The following is a 16,777-nucleotide window of genomic DNA, read 5'->3' as shown; positions in this document are numbered from 1 at the left end:
CTGCTTTCTTCCTCCTGGAACCACCAGGTTCCATCAGCAAAAACACAGGGCACCCAGCTAACGGTGAGCCTCGCCGTTGCTGTTCTGAGATTCAACCATGGCTGGCCACCCCTTTGCCCCCCCGCACGACCTACGGGTGGGAATAGTTGTCGGAGGCCTTCACGGTAACAGAGCTGGTCAAACAAACACGAATCGAGCCAGCACTCGCCGGGGCATCTCCTGGCTGGGTGTGCCCAGGCCCGGGCAGTCGGTTGCAGAGCTGTATCCTGACATGTGTGGGGACAGAGACGGGAACCACGCATGGTGTGCATCATGTATGTTCACAGCACACGTGGATGCCCATATGGGGTGCTGCTATTTGCTATTCAGCTCTGGGCCTGGTTTCCTTATGGGCTGCAGTGGAGACTTAAACTTCAAATACTGCCACACTGTAGCCCTTCTGAAAGAACCAGGATGGCAGCCGGTGGGAAAGTGAGTGTGTGAGGGCCAAGGGGGCACCTTCCACACCCCATCTGCACTGGGCAGCAGGGGCAGAAGGAGGGAGGGCTTGCCACAGAGATTCCCGACTGAGTCAGCCCCAGACTCCAAGGCTTTTGTCCTGCATGTCACCAGGTCACTGCACAGAGGGGGCTCCCGAAAGCGGGCAGGCAGCCCCTGGTGGTGAGGAGGGTGGGGCTCAGGCTACCAGAAAGGTCGCTGTGCCCGTGTGCCCACCCAGCGACCCGATATGGACACAGGGCAGAGTCTTTGAGTGAATGCGGAACAGGGTGGGGCTCTGCAAGTCTGAGAGCTCCCAGGCTGTGAGGCTCCTGTGCTGGGGAGGGGGAGGAGGGCCCTGCAGGGCCTCAGAGGGAGGAAAATGAGTCACTGAGGAAAGACGTGGCTGTCCTCATGGGGGCAGGGGCTTCAGATGAGGGAGGAGGGGCCGCAGACAGGCTGGGAGCACGTGAAGGGGAATGGAAGGACATGTTCAGGGGGAACATCAGCTAGGGAACAGTTCCCAGGGCTGACCAGGGCTCAGCCAGGGCCTGTGTCACACACTAGGAAACAGTTCCCAGGGCTGACCAGGGCTCACCCAGGGCCTGTGTCACACACTAGGAAACAGATCCCAGTGCGGGATCAGGACCTGTGTCACACACTAGGGAACAGTGTCCAGGGCTCAGCCAGGGCCTGTGTCACACACTAGGGAACAGTTCCCAGGGCTGACCAGGGCTCAGCCAGGGCCTGTGTCACACACTAGGAAACAGATCCCAGTGCGGGATCAGGGCCTGTGTCACACACTAGGGAACAGTGTCCAGGGCTCAGCCAGGGCCTGTGTCACACACTAGGGAACAGTTCCCAGGGCTCAGCCAGGGCCTGTGTCACACACTAGGGAACAGTTCCCAGGGCTGACCAGGGCTCAGCCAGGTCTTGTGCCATTTCCCAGAGGGAGTGCTCCGAGGAGGACCTCAAGCGGAGCTCAGGAGAGTGGCCAGGATGAGGCTTCTCCCAAGCCCACTGAGAGCATGGGTGCGCTCACCTGGTGCCTGCAGCTCTGCTATTTGGGTAACAAGGGCTCCTGGGAGATGCCAGGTGAGGAGCCTTTACTGAACGAGGGACAGCAAGCCTTCCTTGCATTCCTGGGCCTTGACAACAGACAGAGCAGTGTCCCTGCTCGAAACCCTCGGCACGTGGCTGGACTCCGGGGAGCCCACTTTCTGGTTCCGGCTCCTGTCTGCAAGGTGACACCAGACAGTCCTGCTGAGAGATGCTGGACCCTGCCCTAGCGTGTGCAGGGGCCTGGGCAGTGAGGAGACACTCATGCGTCCATTTCCAGGCCCTGGACTGACTCCAGTAGGTGAGGAGAGAGAGAGGCGAGAGGGCAGATCACAGGTCAGCAGCTGGGTCTCTGATATGTGCCGGCTTGGCAGTTCCAGCCCAGGGCCACCTTCAAAGCCTCCCTCTCCGTCCCAGATGATGGCTGTGGCCGCTTCAGGCACTGGGACCTCCGCGGGAGGACTGCAGGGCTCCTGGCCAGCTCTGCAGGTACCCCTGCAGCGGACGGGGTTACAGACAGTAGCAATTTATTTTGCAGGAAGAAGGGACGCTCCGGTGGGGCGGGGAGGACTGGATTCAATCCAACAAAATAGAACAGGCAAGAAGCTGGAGGCTCGGAAAAGAAGAACGAACTCATTTACTAAGGAGTAAATGACAGCCACACTCTGTCTCCAGCAGCTGTGACCATACTCTGGGGGCTGGGAGCGGGTTGGGGGTGCTCAGGGTTACTGACCCTGCACTCACAGATATTTCTGCTTTAGAGGCAGTAGGGGAGGCCAGAGCCCCTCCTGGTCCCCTGCTGTGTCTGCATTTGCCAGCAGGCCAGGTTGTCCACAGAACTCCCAGGGCACCTACAGGGCAGGCTGTCCTCCTCCCAACAGGAGCCTCCCAGGCCTGGGGAGGGGCACAGGTGGCCACCGCTCAGAGCATGGTTGTTTTAAAGGTGCAGTTGACACCTCTCTTGCCAATGGAGTTCACTGACCCGGGGCTTGGGAATTGTAGAGATGTGCAAAGATTCCCACATGGGACTCTGGTTTCTACTTCCGGTGTTTGGGACACACCTAGTGTGACACGTGAGAGAGGGCCCAGGCTCCAGAGGCCCTCAGAGCCAGCCAGGCAGCTGTGTGTAATGGGGGTTCATGGAGGGCCTGCCAGGCTCAGGTTCTGGATTCAAGCCGTGACTCTGTGATACCCCTGCTCCCCCTACACACCCACACACAACCACATCCACACCCACACACACCCATGTGTGGGCTTGGCTGTTGCTCAGCCTCCACTATGGAGCCATGACTGGAGGAGTCTGACTGGATGGCCCCCAAACACAGGTTTCCCTTCACACCCACAGTGCTTGCACCAGGCTGTGCCTGACTTTCAGACCACGCCCCAGATGGCGAGGTGTGTCTGAGCACTGTTCCTTCCTCTAGTCCACACAGTGCCTGGGATGGGCCAGGGACACAGCAGGTGCTCAGTCAAAGCTGGGGACTTGAGTGGATTTGCTGGGGTTTGACGTCATGACCCCAGCCACACCTGATCTCATCCTGGATGGGCCGTGTGGCTGTGCAGACACGTGGAGAGCACTGGGAAGCCACCTTCAACCAGTGCGCTCACTGCCTGTGGTGCCTACCACAGGCTCCACAGTCTCTTAGTTCTCAGAGGCCCACTGTTCAGATACAGGCACCTGGTCCTCACCCGACATAGCCGGCGAGAAGAGGCCAGTGAGCTGGGGAAGACCTGGGAGGACAGGACGTCCCGGGGCAGTAGGGTTAAAAAGCAAGGAGAGCTTGGATAGTGGGCAGGCAGGCAGGACTCCAGGACGACCCCTCCTCAAGCTGTCTGCAAGCCCCCCCCCCCCCCCCCCCCCCGCCCCATGCTGCTCTCTGCACGTATCATGGGCAGCCAGCTCCCTCTTGGTTCAGATGGAGAGTAGGCTAGGGCAGGGCCTGCCTGCCTCCTTCTAAGCTGCGGGCTTTGGGAGGTTCAACCACACGCCCAAGGCCTCATGGGGAGTACAAGGCAGAGCTGGAGTTCGAGACCAAATCTAACGTGACTGCTGTGGTCCCTGGAGTCCCAGTGCTCACTTCATGTTCCCACAGCTCCCACTTCCTGGAGGGTTGCATGGGGCTCCCTCTGGGAGTGAGCGCCAGTGGTTCAGGGGCGCACAGGAGGCCCCAGGCGCCTTCCCTGGCACCGCAGCATCAACACCGCTGAGCCCGTCTGGGCCGGGCCCTCTCCTGGCCTCTCACGCAGGAGGCCCGACCAGCCGGGCACTTTCAGTTGTCCCTCCCATTCCTGCCCTTCCACTGTGCCAACACCACCACAGCAAGCTCCCTCACCACTGTGCTGCTCAGGATCTGGTCCTCTGCCACAGCGTGGCCAGTGGACAAAGAGGAACGACCTCAAGACAAGGCCCACAGTGCCCCGGGGCCTCTTGCCTGCCCGGCCTGGCAGCCCGGACACCAGGGAAGGCGCCTGTGACAAGGCGGAGCACATGGCCTCGACAGCCGCAGGCGCCACGCCATCTCCTGCTTGGCGTGTTCTTTAGCTGCGGCACAGCTTCCAAATCCACTGAGAGCCGGGCAGAGGCACGGGGCGGGGGAGGGGGCTGCTTTGAGCGGCAGGCAGGGTGACCCGCTGCAGGTTTTAGGACAGCGGCGGAAATGCTATGATCAAGTCGGAAACAGGAGTGGCACTCGGCGCATACAGTGCCACCGCTGTGGGGAGCGCACGCTCACGTCCTTAGATTTCAGACAGAACTGGACCCCGTGAAAGGTAAAGATTGACTACAGAGCTGACGGAGCACGGTGGGGAGGTGGCGGAGGGGTGCGCAGCCCGGAGATTACAGCAGGAGGTGTGTTTCAAACAAATTCCCGGGGGGCGGGGGAAAGGGGTTTACAGGTGAAACATTTCACATGGAATGCAAATCTGTATTTAAACCTCGTTTCTTTGGCTTTGTTCTGCTTTTCTTAGTAAATTACTCCTAATTTTAATTTTGCTGCAATTGCCTGGCAGTTGACAGGCATTTATTTGCACAATACGTGATATTGACTGCCTCCTGTTCTGGGCCTCTTGCGACTGGCTTGCTCTGCTGGGCTCTGAGGCGGGACAGCCGACACTCACAAAAGCCGGGCCGGCCCCTGGGGGCTGGAGCCCTGCCTGGAAGACGGGTCAGCTGGTCAGCTCCCCGGCCTGCTCCTGTTCGGAGCCACTTGTGGGGAAGAGCCCACGTCTCACCCCCAGGGAGCACTCGCCGCCTTTGTAGAGAAGGAGCCTACCTAGTCACTGGCAGGCCAACTCCATCTACAAAGAAAATGCTAATTTCCTGGCAGAATTTAGCACAGCACAAAGAGCCAATCTCCTCTAGGCTGATTGTGCCGGTGGAGGGTGGGAAACCAAGGGCTCAGGCCCTTGAATTTCCATTTTGATTGTTTCCTGCCTGCTACCAAAGGCCCTGATGGAAGTCTGGGCTGAAGCAGGGACTGGGGAGGTGAGGGCCTCCAGGACCAGAGATCCTGCACGAGACCTCAGAGGTCAGCTTCGACCTCCAGGTTCTACAGGGCAGGACCTGGAGCCGGAGAGGATTCCAGGGTCTCTGCCATCTGGTGACGAGCGGGGCCGAAGCCGGGCTTCTGCCCCCACTCAGGCCCAGGGAAGGGTGAGTGTCCCAGCACGGCGTTCCTGGAAGGCACTGGGCAATGCCTTCTTATCCCTCGGAAGGTTCCTGTGATGTCCAGAAAGGAGGCCAGGAAGCAGCCAGCGGGCCCCGTGATACTGGAAAACAGTGTATTCCAGTCCTGCCCACCGTCCCGCCCACAGGCGGCAGTGCCTGGTCCTGTGCAGATGGACCTGCCACTCTCCCTCACTCCTTCACCATGGACTCTCCCTGGTGCTCACCGAAGTCACTGTCACAAGAGAAGTGGAGAAGAATCTCCCGGAGGACAGCAGCCGGCACCAACAGCACGGTCAGCAGCACTTTAAGTGGCTCCTCTAACACCCGCCTGCCCGCACCTCCAGCGCCTGCCAGTCCAGGGCCACACCCAGGGAGGCCGTGACACAACAGTCCCAGGCTGCGGTGCTGCCCACCTGCACGCCTCTCTTCTGTAGGGCCCAGTCCTGCTCAGAGGCCATCCCCAGCTCCCTGTCTGCCCAGGCACTACAGGCACCTCTCAGTCACCAGCCTCAGGCCTCCCTCCCTCCTCCTTGCCTCCGGAGCCCCCATCCTCAGGGCCCCCACGGGAACAGTCTCTGGGACAACTTCCTGGCGGCTTCTCGGGCCCTCAGCACTGCTCTCCCTGTCTGCCTGCTCCCTCCCGGTCAGGGGTCCTCCCTGATTCCCACTACCCTCAGGCCCCACGCAGACCACTTGTGATTTTCAGCATCACCCAGGTCCCTCTGTCCCTTGACTCCTAACACCCACCCCTCCTCCCCACCGGCTCTCACGCTGCCGCAGCTGTCTCTGATGATGCCACCAACCTCAAGGACGTCTCCTGTGACTCCCAGACTTCCCTGTTCATCCCCAGCTCACAGCCACCTGGACTGACCCAGCCCAGACCACAGCACTGCCTTTGCCTGCAGCCCCCCCCCCCCCCGACCCCGCACCCCAATCTGGCCTCAGGAACTTGCCTGTGCCTTCTGGCACCTCCACCCTGGCCCCTTCCAAATGTCTGCAGTGCCCTGAGGGAACGCAACATTGGCCCTGACCCCAGCCCCTGCCCTGCCCCTACTCCTCCAGGCCTCTGGGAGCCTCTGTCCTGCAGACTGGTCAGCAGGGCTCCCCTGGGCTCTGCCCCTCCTGGACAGCTCTCCCCTCTGCTGCTCTCATCCTCAGGGCACTCCTCTGAGAACAAATATTGCCCAGAAGGAGAAATCAGGCAGAGTGGGTGATACGTGCTTTCGACGCCATCTTGGAGCACTGTTTAGCAGCCAAAGCAAGGATTGTTTATCTCAGAGGACGGGCCTTGGTTTGAGATTCCAGACCCAGACTTGGTGAAAATATATATAATCCTGCAGGTGCTATGTCTGGCTGTGAACGATTTCTCTGGAAATGATACCTCCAAGGGCTAGAGTTGGACGCCCCGAGGACATGAGCCAATTTCGCATGTAGCACAGACGCCTCCTCCACCACCCCCCCGCCCTCCCCAAGGCCACTGGAATGATCCCGTTGGTGCTGGCGGCCCACCCCCCAGAGCGGGGACTGCCAGCAGGCCCAAGCCCAGAGGCCTTGGCTTTGAGCAGGGCTCACTGACCGCAGGCTCCTCCCGCGTGAGCCCAGGACAAGCTCACACTGCGCATGCCTTGCAGGGCAGTTTTGCCGTCCAGGCGTTGTGCTTGACCCCACCTTCCCTCTGCTGTTCCTTGGCCCTGCACTCCAGTGCTTATCAGGGTACGGCAGGCACAGGAATGGGGATGTGCTTCAGGGACACCTGCGGCTGCCCGGCTCTTACCTGCCACTGGATCAGAACCGAGGAGGTGGTGTGCGGCGTCGCAGAGACGGACCCTGGAGGCTCTCCTGGGACTGAAAGGCACACAAGAAGAAAGCAGGGAAGAGAATGGCCCTGCTATCCCGGCTACTCTCCCCGGCCAGCCGCTGCCACACCCCTCCCCGGGGGGGGCTTGCTCCCAGCCCTGCCTGTTCCCGTCCGTGGGGCCTCCTCCCTGGCCTCTCAGAGCTTCCACAGCCCCCTCTGAACCTGAGACCCATCCCTGACCAGGGCAGTACCCAGGTACCATCCCTGACTTGATATAGGCGGCCAGAAGTGTCCATGGCTCCCTGGTGGACTTCATGAAGCCACACACTCCAAGCCTGGTGCACCCGGCCAGCCCTGCCCAGAGACCCTTCCTGTGGCTCAGATCTGGGTGAGGGGAGTGACATCATTTTGGAAGCACTCAGTTGCCTGAACAGGACAGACTGATGGATCCAGGTCACACGCTCTTGGTTGAAGCACCTGACTGTGACCGAGGGAGGCCATCGCTGGTGGAAGGGCAAGGTGAAAGGTGTGGACGGCTGTGGTCGGGGAGTTGTCATGGTTCTCGAGTGTCTGCAGGGACAAGGTTGGCTTGACCTCCGCCTGTGGAAAATCCTGCTGCACATCCCACACGTCCAGGAAGCCTGGCCTCTCTGTCCGCTCTGAATCCATGGGGTCCTCCCTGATTCACTAACTCCACCTACTTCTGTCTCCTTGATGGCCAGACCCCTGAGACCCAGCACAGCCCCAGCGTGTATCATTGTTCAATAAATATGGACTCAGTGGACCCAACGCATGCTGTGCGCATGCCCACACCTCCCTGGGCCCACAGCTCCCTGGGCCACCATCTGTTATTTCCCCTGGACCCACCAGAGTGCCCCTTCCTCGGGTCCCCAGCCTTGGCTGTACCGGCACAGCCACACCTCCAGCCCTATGAGTTCTGCCCCGGAGAGATGGACAGATGTCCCCTGGACCTGCTGCTCTGTGCTAACAGTGGGCTACTCCCACAGGGTTCATGACATGGCCTGGTCACACGGGACTTAATTACAGGGCCTCCTCAACAGCTTCATGTAGTGAGTCTGCAGGGGACGGGCCCTCATGCAGTGTGCATCCCCGACCCGGGCCAGCGTGTGCCCATCCGTCTCGGGCTGAGAGTGGGAGACGAGGCGAGCCCACTGCACAGACGCTGCACATCTGAGGAGGAAGATGACAAGACAGGTGCATCAAAGCGCTGATCTGAATATCAAAGCATCAGCAGACGCCCTGCCCTCCAGCCTCACGAGGCCCCGGCGCATCTCTTGGAAACCGGCCCCTGGAAGCAGCAGCCCCATCAGAGGGGGCTCCATCTCAGCCACACAGACACCAGGACAATCCAGTCCGCCTGTCCTGCGTCTCTTCTTAGATGAAGAATTAGCACGTCGCTGTGAACGTCACCTCGGCTGTTCAAGGTGAGATCAGGGTGGAGGCGTTCCTACGTCTGGGCTTTGTGCTCCAGTTCCCAGGCACCCTTTCGCTCGTGGTTTCCCGTGACGCTAGACACAGGCAGGCGCTGGCTGGCTTCTCTCCTCCCCCGGCTCCCCCTGGCTCTGATAAGCTCCCAAGATTGGTGCGCGGGGAACAGTCTGGGATCCGGCATGAATCTCAAGGCAACCGTCACACCTCGAGGGGCAGGACCTGCAGCGTCCGCCCCAGGGGGAGCTCCAGGAGCTCACGATGTCCCCTCCACCCCGTGCTGGTCCCTAAGGTCACGGGAGGCCTCGAGTTAGAGAAACTAAACTTCCAAAGGTTATAAAAAGAACAGAAGTGAAGACGAGGGTCACGGGGTGAGCTGGCTGGACACTGGTGGACTGGAAAATGGTTCCAGTGGTGCGTTAAATGGAAAAGGCGGCGCTCGGGAAGCGTTAGGGGATTGGCATAAAGCACTGCTGGGTGAACTGAGTGCTCGGTTTCCCGCCCGGGATCTGCCCTGCAGCGTCTGTGTGCAACACCCGCCCTGCTCCCTCCCGCGCCGGCTGTGTCCGAGGCAGCGGCCTCACTGTGGGCCTGGCAGGACCCGGCGCACCCAGTGACCATCAGTCTGCAGACCCAGTCTCTTCAAAGTGGGACAGAGGGGCTGGAAACTGCCTGGAGCTCCGAGAGGGTCTCGCTGCCCATTACTTGTGCCAGTGTCAGAGGCAGCAGCTCGGGAGTGAAAAACCAAGGAACCCTCTTAAAACACAGGCACCCCGCCGATATTCATTTTTAATGGCCCTATCAATTATTCAATTTCCGGGATGCGAATGGATGGTAGGGGCTCTGGAAGCCAATCAAAGAAACTTCCATTCCATTTGGAAGCCCCCGAAGCCCTGACCTGCGGCCTGCGACGTGCAGGAGCACTCTGGCCAGTCTTCTAATGGAGTCTGCTGCTTCCCACCACGCCCCGGGGACCCTGGCTCAGGACACACATGGGGCTCTCTCTAGAAGTCAGCGCCCCGGCTTTCAGAGGCAGCAACTTGCTCACCGTCCTGCAGCGTGGTCACCGCCTCTGTCTCTGCACTGAAGTCGCTGTCCCCGATGTCGTTGGTGGCTTTCAGGCGCAGCTTGTAGGAGGTGAAGGGTCTCAGCCTGTAACGGGAAGAGACCTGTGACTGCAGGGGACCTGCCACCCTGCCCTGCCCTCAGGGGCTCCTGGAAACACATGCCTCCAGGCTGCTGTGTGAGCACAGGGGAACCACCCTGCAGAGAGGAGGCTGTTCTGTAGGGGATGGGGAGGGGACCCCTCCCTGGCTGCAGGGAGCAGGCACTTTAGGGGGACTTGACTCTTCCTGGGGACAGCTGGGCATGGCATCGCCCAGGGAGGGGCGCTGCACACTGGCAGGCGAATGCGGCACTTCTTGGCCAGGTAAGTACTTGACCACTAGTCTACGCCAAAGCCTCATCACCTGCCACCAAGCCTCCTCTCCTCACTCTCAACCCAAACTGAGTTCTCTGTCCAAGCTGCAAACTAATGGTTTTCAAAACGAGCACGGTGGAACCTGAGTGAGAGCCCATGCCGTCTGCATCGACCAACAGCAGCCCCACTTCCGTCTGCTCTACACACACAGACGGGGGACAGAAAGCAGTCTGCTTGTCAGGAAACTGGAAACCATTTTTGTAAGCCGTGAGCAGAACAGCTTCCCCTCCCTCTTCTCACATCACCTCCTGCTTTCACAGAGCGCTCTCATCGCTGGTTCCCTCCCAAACACCCGCGGCAAGTGGGGCTGGGCCAGGCCAAAGCCAGGAGCCAGGAACCCCACCCAGGTCTCCCACGAGGAGTGGTGGGGACCCAAGTCCTTGAGCCGTCGTCTGCTGCCTCCCAGGGTGTACACCAGTAGGAAGCTGGGTCAGAGGCCGATCAGGGACTTGAACCTAGGCACCCTGATACGGGATGCAGGGACCCCAAGTCACAACTTGACTGCTGCAGGGAAAGCTGCACCAAGAATGATCTTTGCACGGGTTTCTGGGAGACAGCGTCTGCCACATTCACACCAACAACTTGCAGACCTTCCTAGTCTCTTAGAAATCACCGCCTCTGGGCTTGGTGGGAACCACCTGCCTTTCCTCCTGCCATCTCCCTGCCCCGCCCGGCGCAGCTGCCCACATTTGCTTGACCACCTCCTGGCTGCGTGGGAGGCAGTGCAGAACAGTCTGGAATGGTCTCGCTTCTCACTCCCGGGTCACCTTGGCCAGTGCCCGCCTGCTTCCTGCAGGATCAGCTGAAACAGCTATGGCAATGCCTGTCTCCGGCCTATTGTCCCCGACACGCTGCTCATTGCCTTGGTCATTCTTATCACGAGTGTAAGGCAAGACTTTCCAGGACGCCACATCCATGAAGAGGAACCACGGGCGTCCCGTGACTGCTGCGTCCCCAGCACCGAGCTCGGCGCCTGGCTCCGGGAAGCGCTCCGTATACGGTTGGAGGAATGAACATGCAGGGGTGACACTGTCTGGGTCCTGGGTTTCGCGGAGGGTGGGACAAGGGGTCACATGTAGCTCTCGGCGCAGCCTCTGGCCCACCTTGGTACCCCAGCGGTAGCCCTGGTCCTGGCGTTTAGCAGCACACAGTTTAGTGCTTCTCTGTTCGCTAAAGGTTTGGGGAGGCGTGGCCCCTGCACGGCCCCTGCAGACTTTTCTGTACTGCGCTGTCTGGTCTGGAGCCCCAGGCATACAGCCGTGTGCAGCCGTGTGCAGGCAGTGTCTGGCTGGCTCGTGAGTCAGACCCGCACTTTGGTGGGCTCGCTGTATTCACCAAGGCCTGGGTTGCTGAGTCTGGGAATCGCAGCCACATGGAGATGTCTGACCCACACAGCCACCCTCCCGGTGGGAGGCCCCGCCAGCGTCCCGCACAGCCACCCTCCCGGTGGGAGGCCCTACCAGTGCACTGCACAGCAACCCTCCCCCGGTGGAGGCCCGGCCAGCGCCCCACCCAGCAGTGCAGGCACCCTGGGGGGAGGATGCCGGTGATGTTGCCACAGCCCCCTCTTGCTGGCCTCATCCTGCACACACTTGCCCGGCCTCACCCTCATCTCTCTGCATAGCTGCTCTGAGGCCACAGACCCAGTGCTGGCCCTCTGCCCTGTCCCACTGCTCTCCTACGCCAGAGCAGGACTTCCGTGACAACGTGATCCGTGAGCCAAGGATGCTGGCACACACTCGGCTTCATCCCTCTGATTCCCTAACTTCTGCTGTCTGCACTCCTCCAGGTCAGCGCAAGCCCCTGCTCCGGGGCTGTTTGCAGAGCTGCGATCCCGGCTCCGGCGGCTGACCCGGGTCCACGGCTGTCCGCGGGGCTGCGATCCCGGCTCTGGCGGCTGACCCGGGTCCCTGGCTGTCCGCGGGGCTGCGATCCCGGCTCCGGCGGTGCTGACCTGGGTCCACGGCTGTTCACAGAGCTGCAATCCCGGCTCCGGCGGTGCTGACCTGGGTCCACGGCTGTTCACAGAGCTGCAATCCCGGCTCCGGCGGCGCTGACCCGGGTCCCTGGCTGTCCACAGGGCTGCGATCCCAGCTCCAGCGGCGCTGACCCGGGTCCACGGCTGTCCGCAGGGCTGCAATCCCAGCTCCGGCGGCTGACCCGGGTCCACGGCTGTCCGCGGAGCTGCGATCCTGGCTCCGTTGGTGCTGACCCGGGTCCACGGCTGTCCGCAGGGCTGCAATCCCGGCTCCACTGGTGCTGACCCAGGCGGCTGCTTCACTTCTCTGGAGCTCACTTCACTCATTTGCAGAGGTGGCGACCCCAGCACCTGTGTTCCCCAGCTCTGGTGAAGACTACATTAGTGCCCCCCCCCCGCCCCGTGGAGTTTACTGGGCCTGGGCACACAGAGGCAGCTCAGAAGGGTGACCCTCTCCTCCTGAAGGCTGTCCCTGTCTGGTCCCTGGGGCTCTGCACTCCCAGGAGGTCCATCTGTCCAGCCACTTCCCGCGGCATCCCAGTGCCTTCCTTCCAGAGGCCGCCTGTGCGGTCAGACAGCATGCAGACCCGGGGACACTTCTGAGACAGCTCCTGAGACCTAAACTCTCACTTCTACCCAGCAGGTGAAGGCTGGGTAACACGGGAGGACTCGCACTCCAAACCTGCTGCCAGAACTCCTGCTGTCCCAATGCAGCCACAGGGATATTTAGAAAGCAAGTTTGTCTAGGTCTGCCTCGGGCTATGAATCGCAGCAAAGACTTTACTTCCATAACAGGTATGGGGGTGGGGTTTGGGGGTGGGTGCCACCTTGCCCTTCAGTCTCCCCCTCCCCTCCCCCCAGCAACTAAATGCAGATCTCACCTACAGACGCTGGGTGCTCCTCGACTCACTCCCGGTTATCATAAAAATCACCCGAATCCTGGACATTCTGCTTTTTTTTTTTTTGACAGGCAGAGTGGACAGTGAGAGAGAGAGAAAGGTCTTCCTTTTTGCCGTTGGTTCACCCTCCAATGGCCGCTGTGGCTGGCATGCGGCCGGCGCACCGCGCTGATCCGAAGGCAGGAGCCAGGTGCTTCTCCTGGTCTCCCATGGGGTGCAGGGCCCAAGCACCTGGGCCATCCTCCACTGTACTCCCTGGCCACAGCAGAGAGCTGGCCTGGAAGAGGGGCAACCGGGACAGAATCCGGCGCCCCGACCAGGACTAGAACCCGGTGTACCGGCGCCGCAAGGCGGAGGATTAGCCTAGTGAACTGCGGCGCCGGCCTATTTTTTTTTTTTCCTGGACATTCTGAAAGCTATCAACTGCAGCCTTTATTTATCTTGAAGGCACTGAAGACATTTCTTAACAATTTGTTGTTTCCGTCAGAGAGAAAAAAAGAATACTGAGCCCAGGTGTAATGTCCTTGTCCAAATTCACCTGACTTTTAAGCGGTCGTATTTCTAAAGATTACATGAAAGAGGAAAGACGACGCGACCCCACGATGCTGGGGCCAGAGTGCTGGCTCTCACGAAATTTTTTTGCACCCAAATCCTCCTGGCCCTCGTATTTCTTGTTGGCTCCATCACACCTGTCATAGCAGAAGGGCTCAGAAGAAGGGCAGAGCCCAAAGTCCTGTCCTGAGCTCAGGTGGCCTCCAAAATGCCCACATGGGCCCTGTGTGAGACACCCTTCTCCCCTCCCGGCTGCCCGCCTCACCCATCAGCATCGTCCACCAGCCAGAAGCTGACTGGGCCTTTACAGCGCTCATCCTGGGGCCTGGCCCATTATCCCTGGGTGGATCCACGGTCCACACCTGGGTCTGGATGTGGAAACTCTCTGTGGTTTCTGGCCATTCGCAGACTTCAGACAACCAGCAAAAGTGAAATGTAGTTGTCAAGACTATTAAGCAGGATGGGAGACTGTGCCACGGCAGGGTACAAGCTGCGGCTTTCCTGCAGTCCTGCCTGTAACAAGTTTCCTACTGACAGGCAGGGAGACTCCTGGGCTCCGGTTCTCTGGTGACAGGTGAGGGAAGCGTTCTTCCTGGTTCTTGCCCATTAGAAACTGACAACAATCTCTCCTCCACCAAATTAAACTGTCTGTCCTGACACATGGAGCGCTCCTTCCCAACGAGGAGTCCCAAGCACGCCGTCAGTCTGCCTGGCTTCGGTTTCGGGAACGGGGGTTTCTGGTTTCATTCCTTCAAAGAGTTAGCTAAAGGGGTGAAATCATTTACACCATGAGCACAGGCAGTCCAGTGCCTGGCCACGCTCCCCGAGCCCCGGCCTTGCCAGGTTTCTGGGTGGACCTGCCACGAGGAGTGCCCAGTGCCTGGTAGTCCACTGCTGTCACGCAAAGGGGTGAGATGCTGGCAGGAGCCCGATGGGGACGCTTTGACAGCCGGGACGGCCCAGTTTGCTGGCAGTCAGTCCCAGGGCCAGTCTTGGACTTGGGGTTGCAAGGGAGAGGAGGATCATTTGCCCAGCCCTGCCTTTCTCAGGCGGGAGGACCAAGGCCGAGCAAGCGTCCAGGGGTGGGCGTCACCAAGGCCACGTGGCCAGCAAGGGCAGGCTGACTGTGGAAGCTGGTGTTCAGATTCTAACGTCCTGGGCATTTGCGACATCACAGACCCCGCGAATGAGCTGCAGGAGATAGTTCACATCATACAGCCGTGAGCGCAGGCCCGCGGGACGTCACGGCCACAGGGCATCTTCGGGATTTTTCTCTCTTCCACTTACAGCTGAGACACGGCATATCTGTTACTGGACACACCTCTGCCTCAACTCCCTCACCTAGGAAGTGGGAGTAACGGAAGTTCTGGTCTGTGTCCCACAGGGTTGTGTGGCCTCTCGTGCAGGAACTACGGGGGTGGCTCTGCACACGACAGGCTGCCCCACAGCAGCTCAAAGGCAGCTTCGTTTTCTGAGGTTTCAGTGGCCCACGGTCAACCACAGAAAATAATAAATGAAAAAACCCAGGGAAGATTCCTAAGTTCTGAGTGACTCTCATTACAGAATATTGTTTCAACTGTTCTATTTTACGATTAGCTATCATTAGTCTCTTACGCCTAATTTATTAGCTAAACTTTATCTTAGATACGTATCTACAGGAAAAACATAGTATGTAGATACTTTAGAAAGTTCATGGAAAATGGAAACAAAAGAAAAGGTTATTTTTGCACAAAATTTGTAAAAGAGCTGCATGCAAAGGGTCGTCAAATAGTTCCTGGAGAATGCGTATTATGAAGATAGAGGGACTTCCACACTTTTCTACACCAAAACACACCTATCTTTCAGCTCTGTGTTCCCATGAACTTCCTGAAGGGCCTGTAACACAGGCTGGGTTCTATCTGCCATTTCAGGAGTGCTCCCGCAGTCGTGGGATGACTCCCCGTGGGTGAGCAGGTAGCTGTCTAACAACGGAGTGGTGACGGTGATGATGGTGAGGATGGTTCTGAGGGCCTGGCCAGAAGATTTGACGCCCTGGAAGCTACTTGATTAAGTCACTTTGGAAAACAGCTCTGAGACGAATGCCTCATGTTTTCCCAGCCAGCCCTGGGGTAGTGTCCCCTCCAAGTGGGAGGCCCGCGGGGCTCTGGTCCTGCTGGAGAGGGTCCCTGTGCTGGGTGGCACAGCCTGGACACTCTGGCCGAGTGGACATGGGTCAATGGGGTGACAGCGACAAGGTAGGTCGCAGGCACCTGTGGCTCTGAGCCAAGAGGCTGTCTTCCTGCTGGGCCCGCAACCAACTCCAGAGGGGGCCTGAGCATGGGCCTGCGGCCGAGCTCTCAGAGGACCTGGGTGCCGCCCAGGGATGCTCACAGGCTCTGGTCAGGGTTATGGCTGGCACGGCCACACTTCCCGGGGCACAGTGTCTGCTAAGAGTGATGATATTGACACAGCCCTGGTGCCCTTGGGTCCAACAGCTCTTGTCTTGAGCCACACAACTCCAAGCATAGCCAGGTGATGTCTGAGCCAGTGGTCCTGGCCTCACAGCCTTGCCTCCCATGATGCTCCTGCTGACCATCCCTCACCCTGTGCATGAACCTCCACCCCCATCCATCACACACTGGGCCTCAAACTTGGAGCACAGTTGCTCTTCTCTCTCAATTCTGCCGTGGTCACTGAAGAAGGAGAGGTGACAAGCCACACCACCACCTGATTGCAGAGCCTCTGCTGTGCCCCAGGGCAGGGAGTGGGGTACGCGAAGTCTGGGATCATGACTGCCCCAGGGGCTGTCCCTCATCCAGCTCCCATCCAGCTGTGCAGGGCTGGGCTTGGCACACCGCAGGCTCTGCTCATGCTCCCTGCCAGTGTGCTGGGGCTGCAGGCACACCACCCACTCTCCTGACCCTCAGTGCCACCACAGAATAGGAACCGTACCATCCTCTCCCCGGGTTGTGTGGGGCTCAGCTGGAAACCAGGGTCTTGGCCCCCACCTCCTGCAGGGTGGGCTTCAGGATCCCCAGAGACAGAGGAACTCACCCCAGGGAGCCCTTCCCCACACCCTGAGAGTCGGTCTCCCGACAAATGACCAGGACCAGGGGAGGTGAGGAAGTCAGGGTCCAGGCCTGCAAAGCCGAGAGACCAGGAGAGCGTCAGTGGGGCCGCGGGAGGACCAGCAAGGCCTGCTGTGGGAGTGGCAGCTCACTCAGCCTCTCTCCACCTTGATCCTCTCTGTTGTAAAGAGACGGGTGTGTGTGTGTGTGTGTGTGTGTGTGTGAAAGCTGTCCTGACAGCTGAGTAAGCTCACGTGTGTGGACTGCTGGCTGAACAGGTGCACCACTCTCTCTACCGCTGTGCCAGTGGTCACCAGTGAAGGTCACACCTGAGGCATGCTCTGACTCCTTGCTGTTTTCAGAGAGTACCC

At 59.7% G+C, this 16,777-nt stretch overlaps 1 protein-coding gene across 6 annotated transcripts in view; it reads right to left on the bottom strand.

Moving 5' to 3' along the window:
- The window catches only part of SDK1 (sidekick cell adhesion molecule 1), a 980,492-nt gene that overhangs the window by 57,015 nt on the left and 906,700 nt on the right, over positions 1 to 16,777 (bottom strand). For all 6 annotated transcript variants that reach the window (XM_070064289.1, XM_070064291.1, XM_070064290.1 and 3 more), the window contains 2 exons: positions 9,499 to 9,602; positions 6,978 to 7,048 (listed from right to left, as the gene is read on the bottom strand). In XM_070064289.1, coding sequence (XP_069920390.1) covers positions 6,978 to 7,048; positions 9,499 to 9,602 — 175 coding nt within the window. The remainder of the gene's footprint in view (positions 1 to 6,977; positions 7,049 to 9,498; positions 9,603 to 16,777) is intronic.

The sequence above is a fragment of the Oryctolagus cuniculus genome, chromosome 19 (genome assembly GCF_964237555.1).
Source record: "Oryctolagus cuniculus chromosome 19, mOryCun1.1, whole genome shotgun sequence".
Taxonomy (NCBI): Eukaryota; Metazoa; Chordata; class Mammalia; order Lagomorpha; family Leporidae; genus Oryctolagus; species Oryctolagus cuniculus.
The sequence above is the reverse complement of the archived record's forward strand: the minus strand, read 5'-3'. Positions and strand labels throughout refer to the sequence as shown.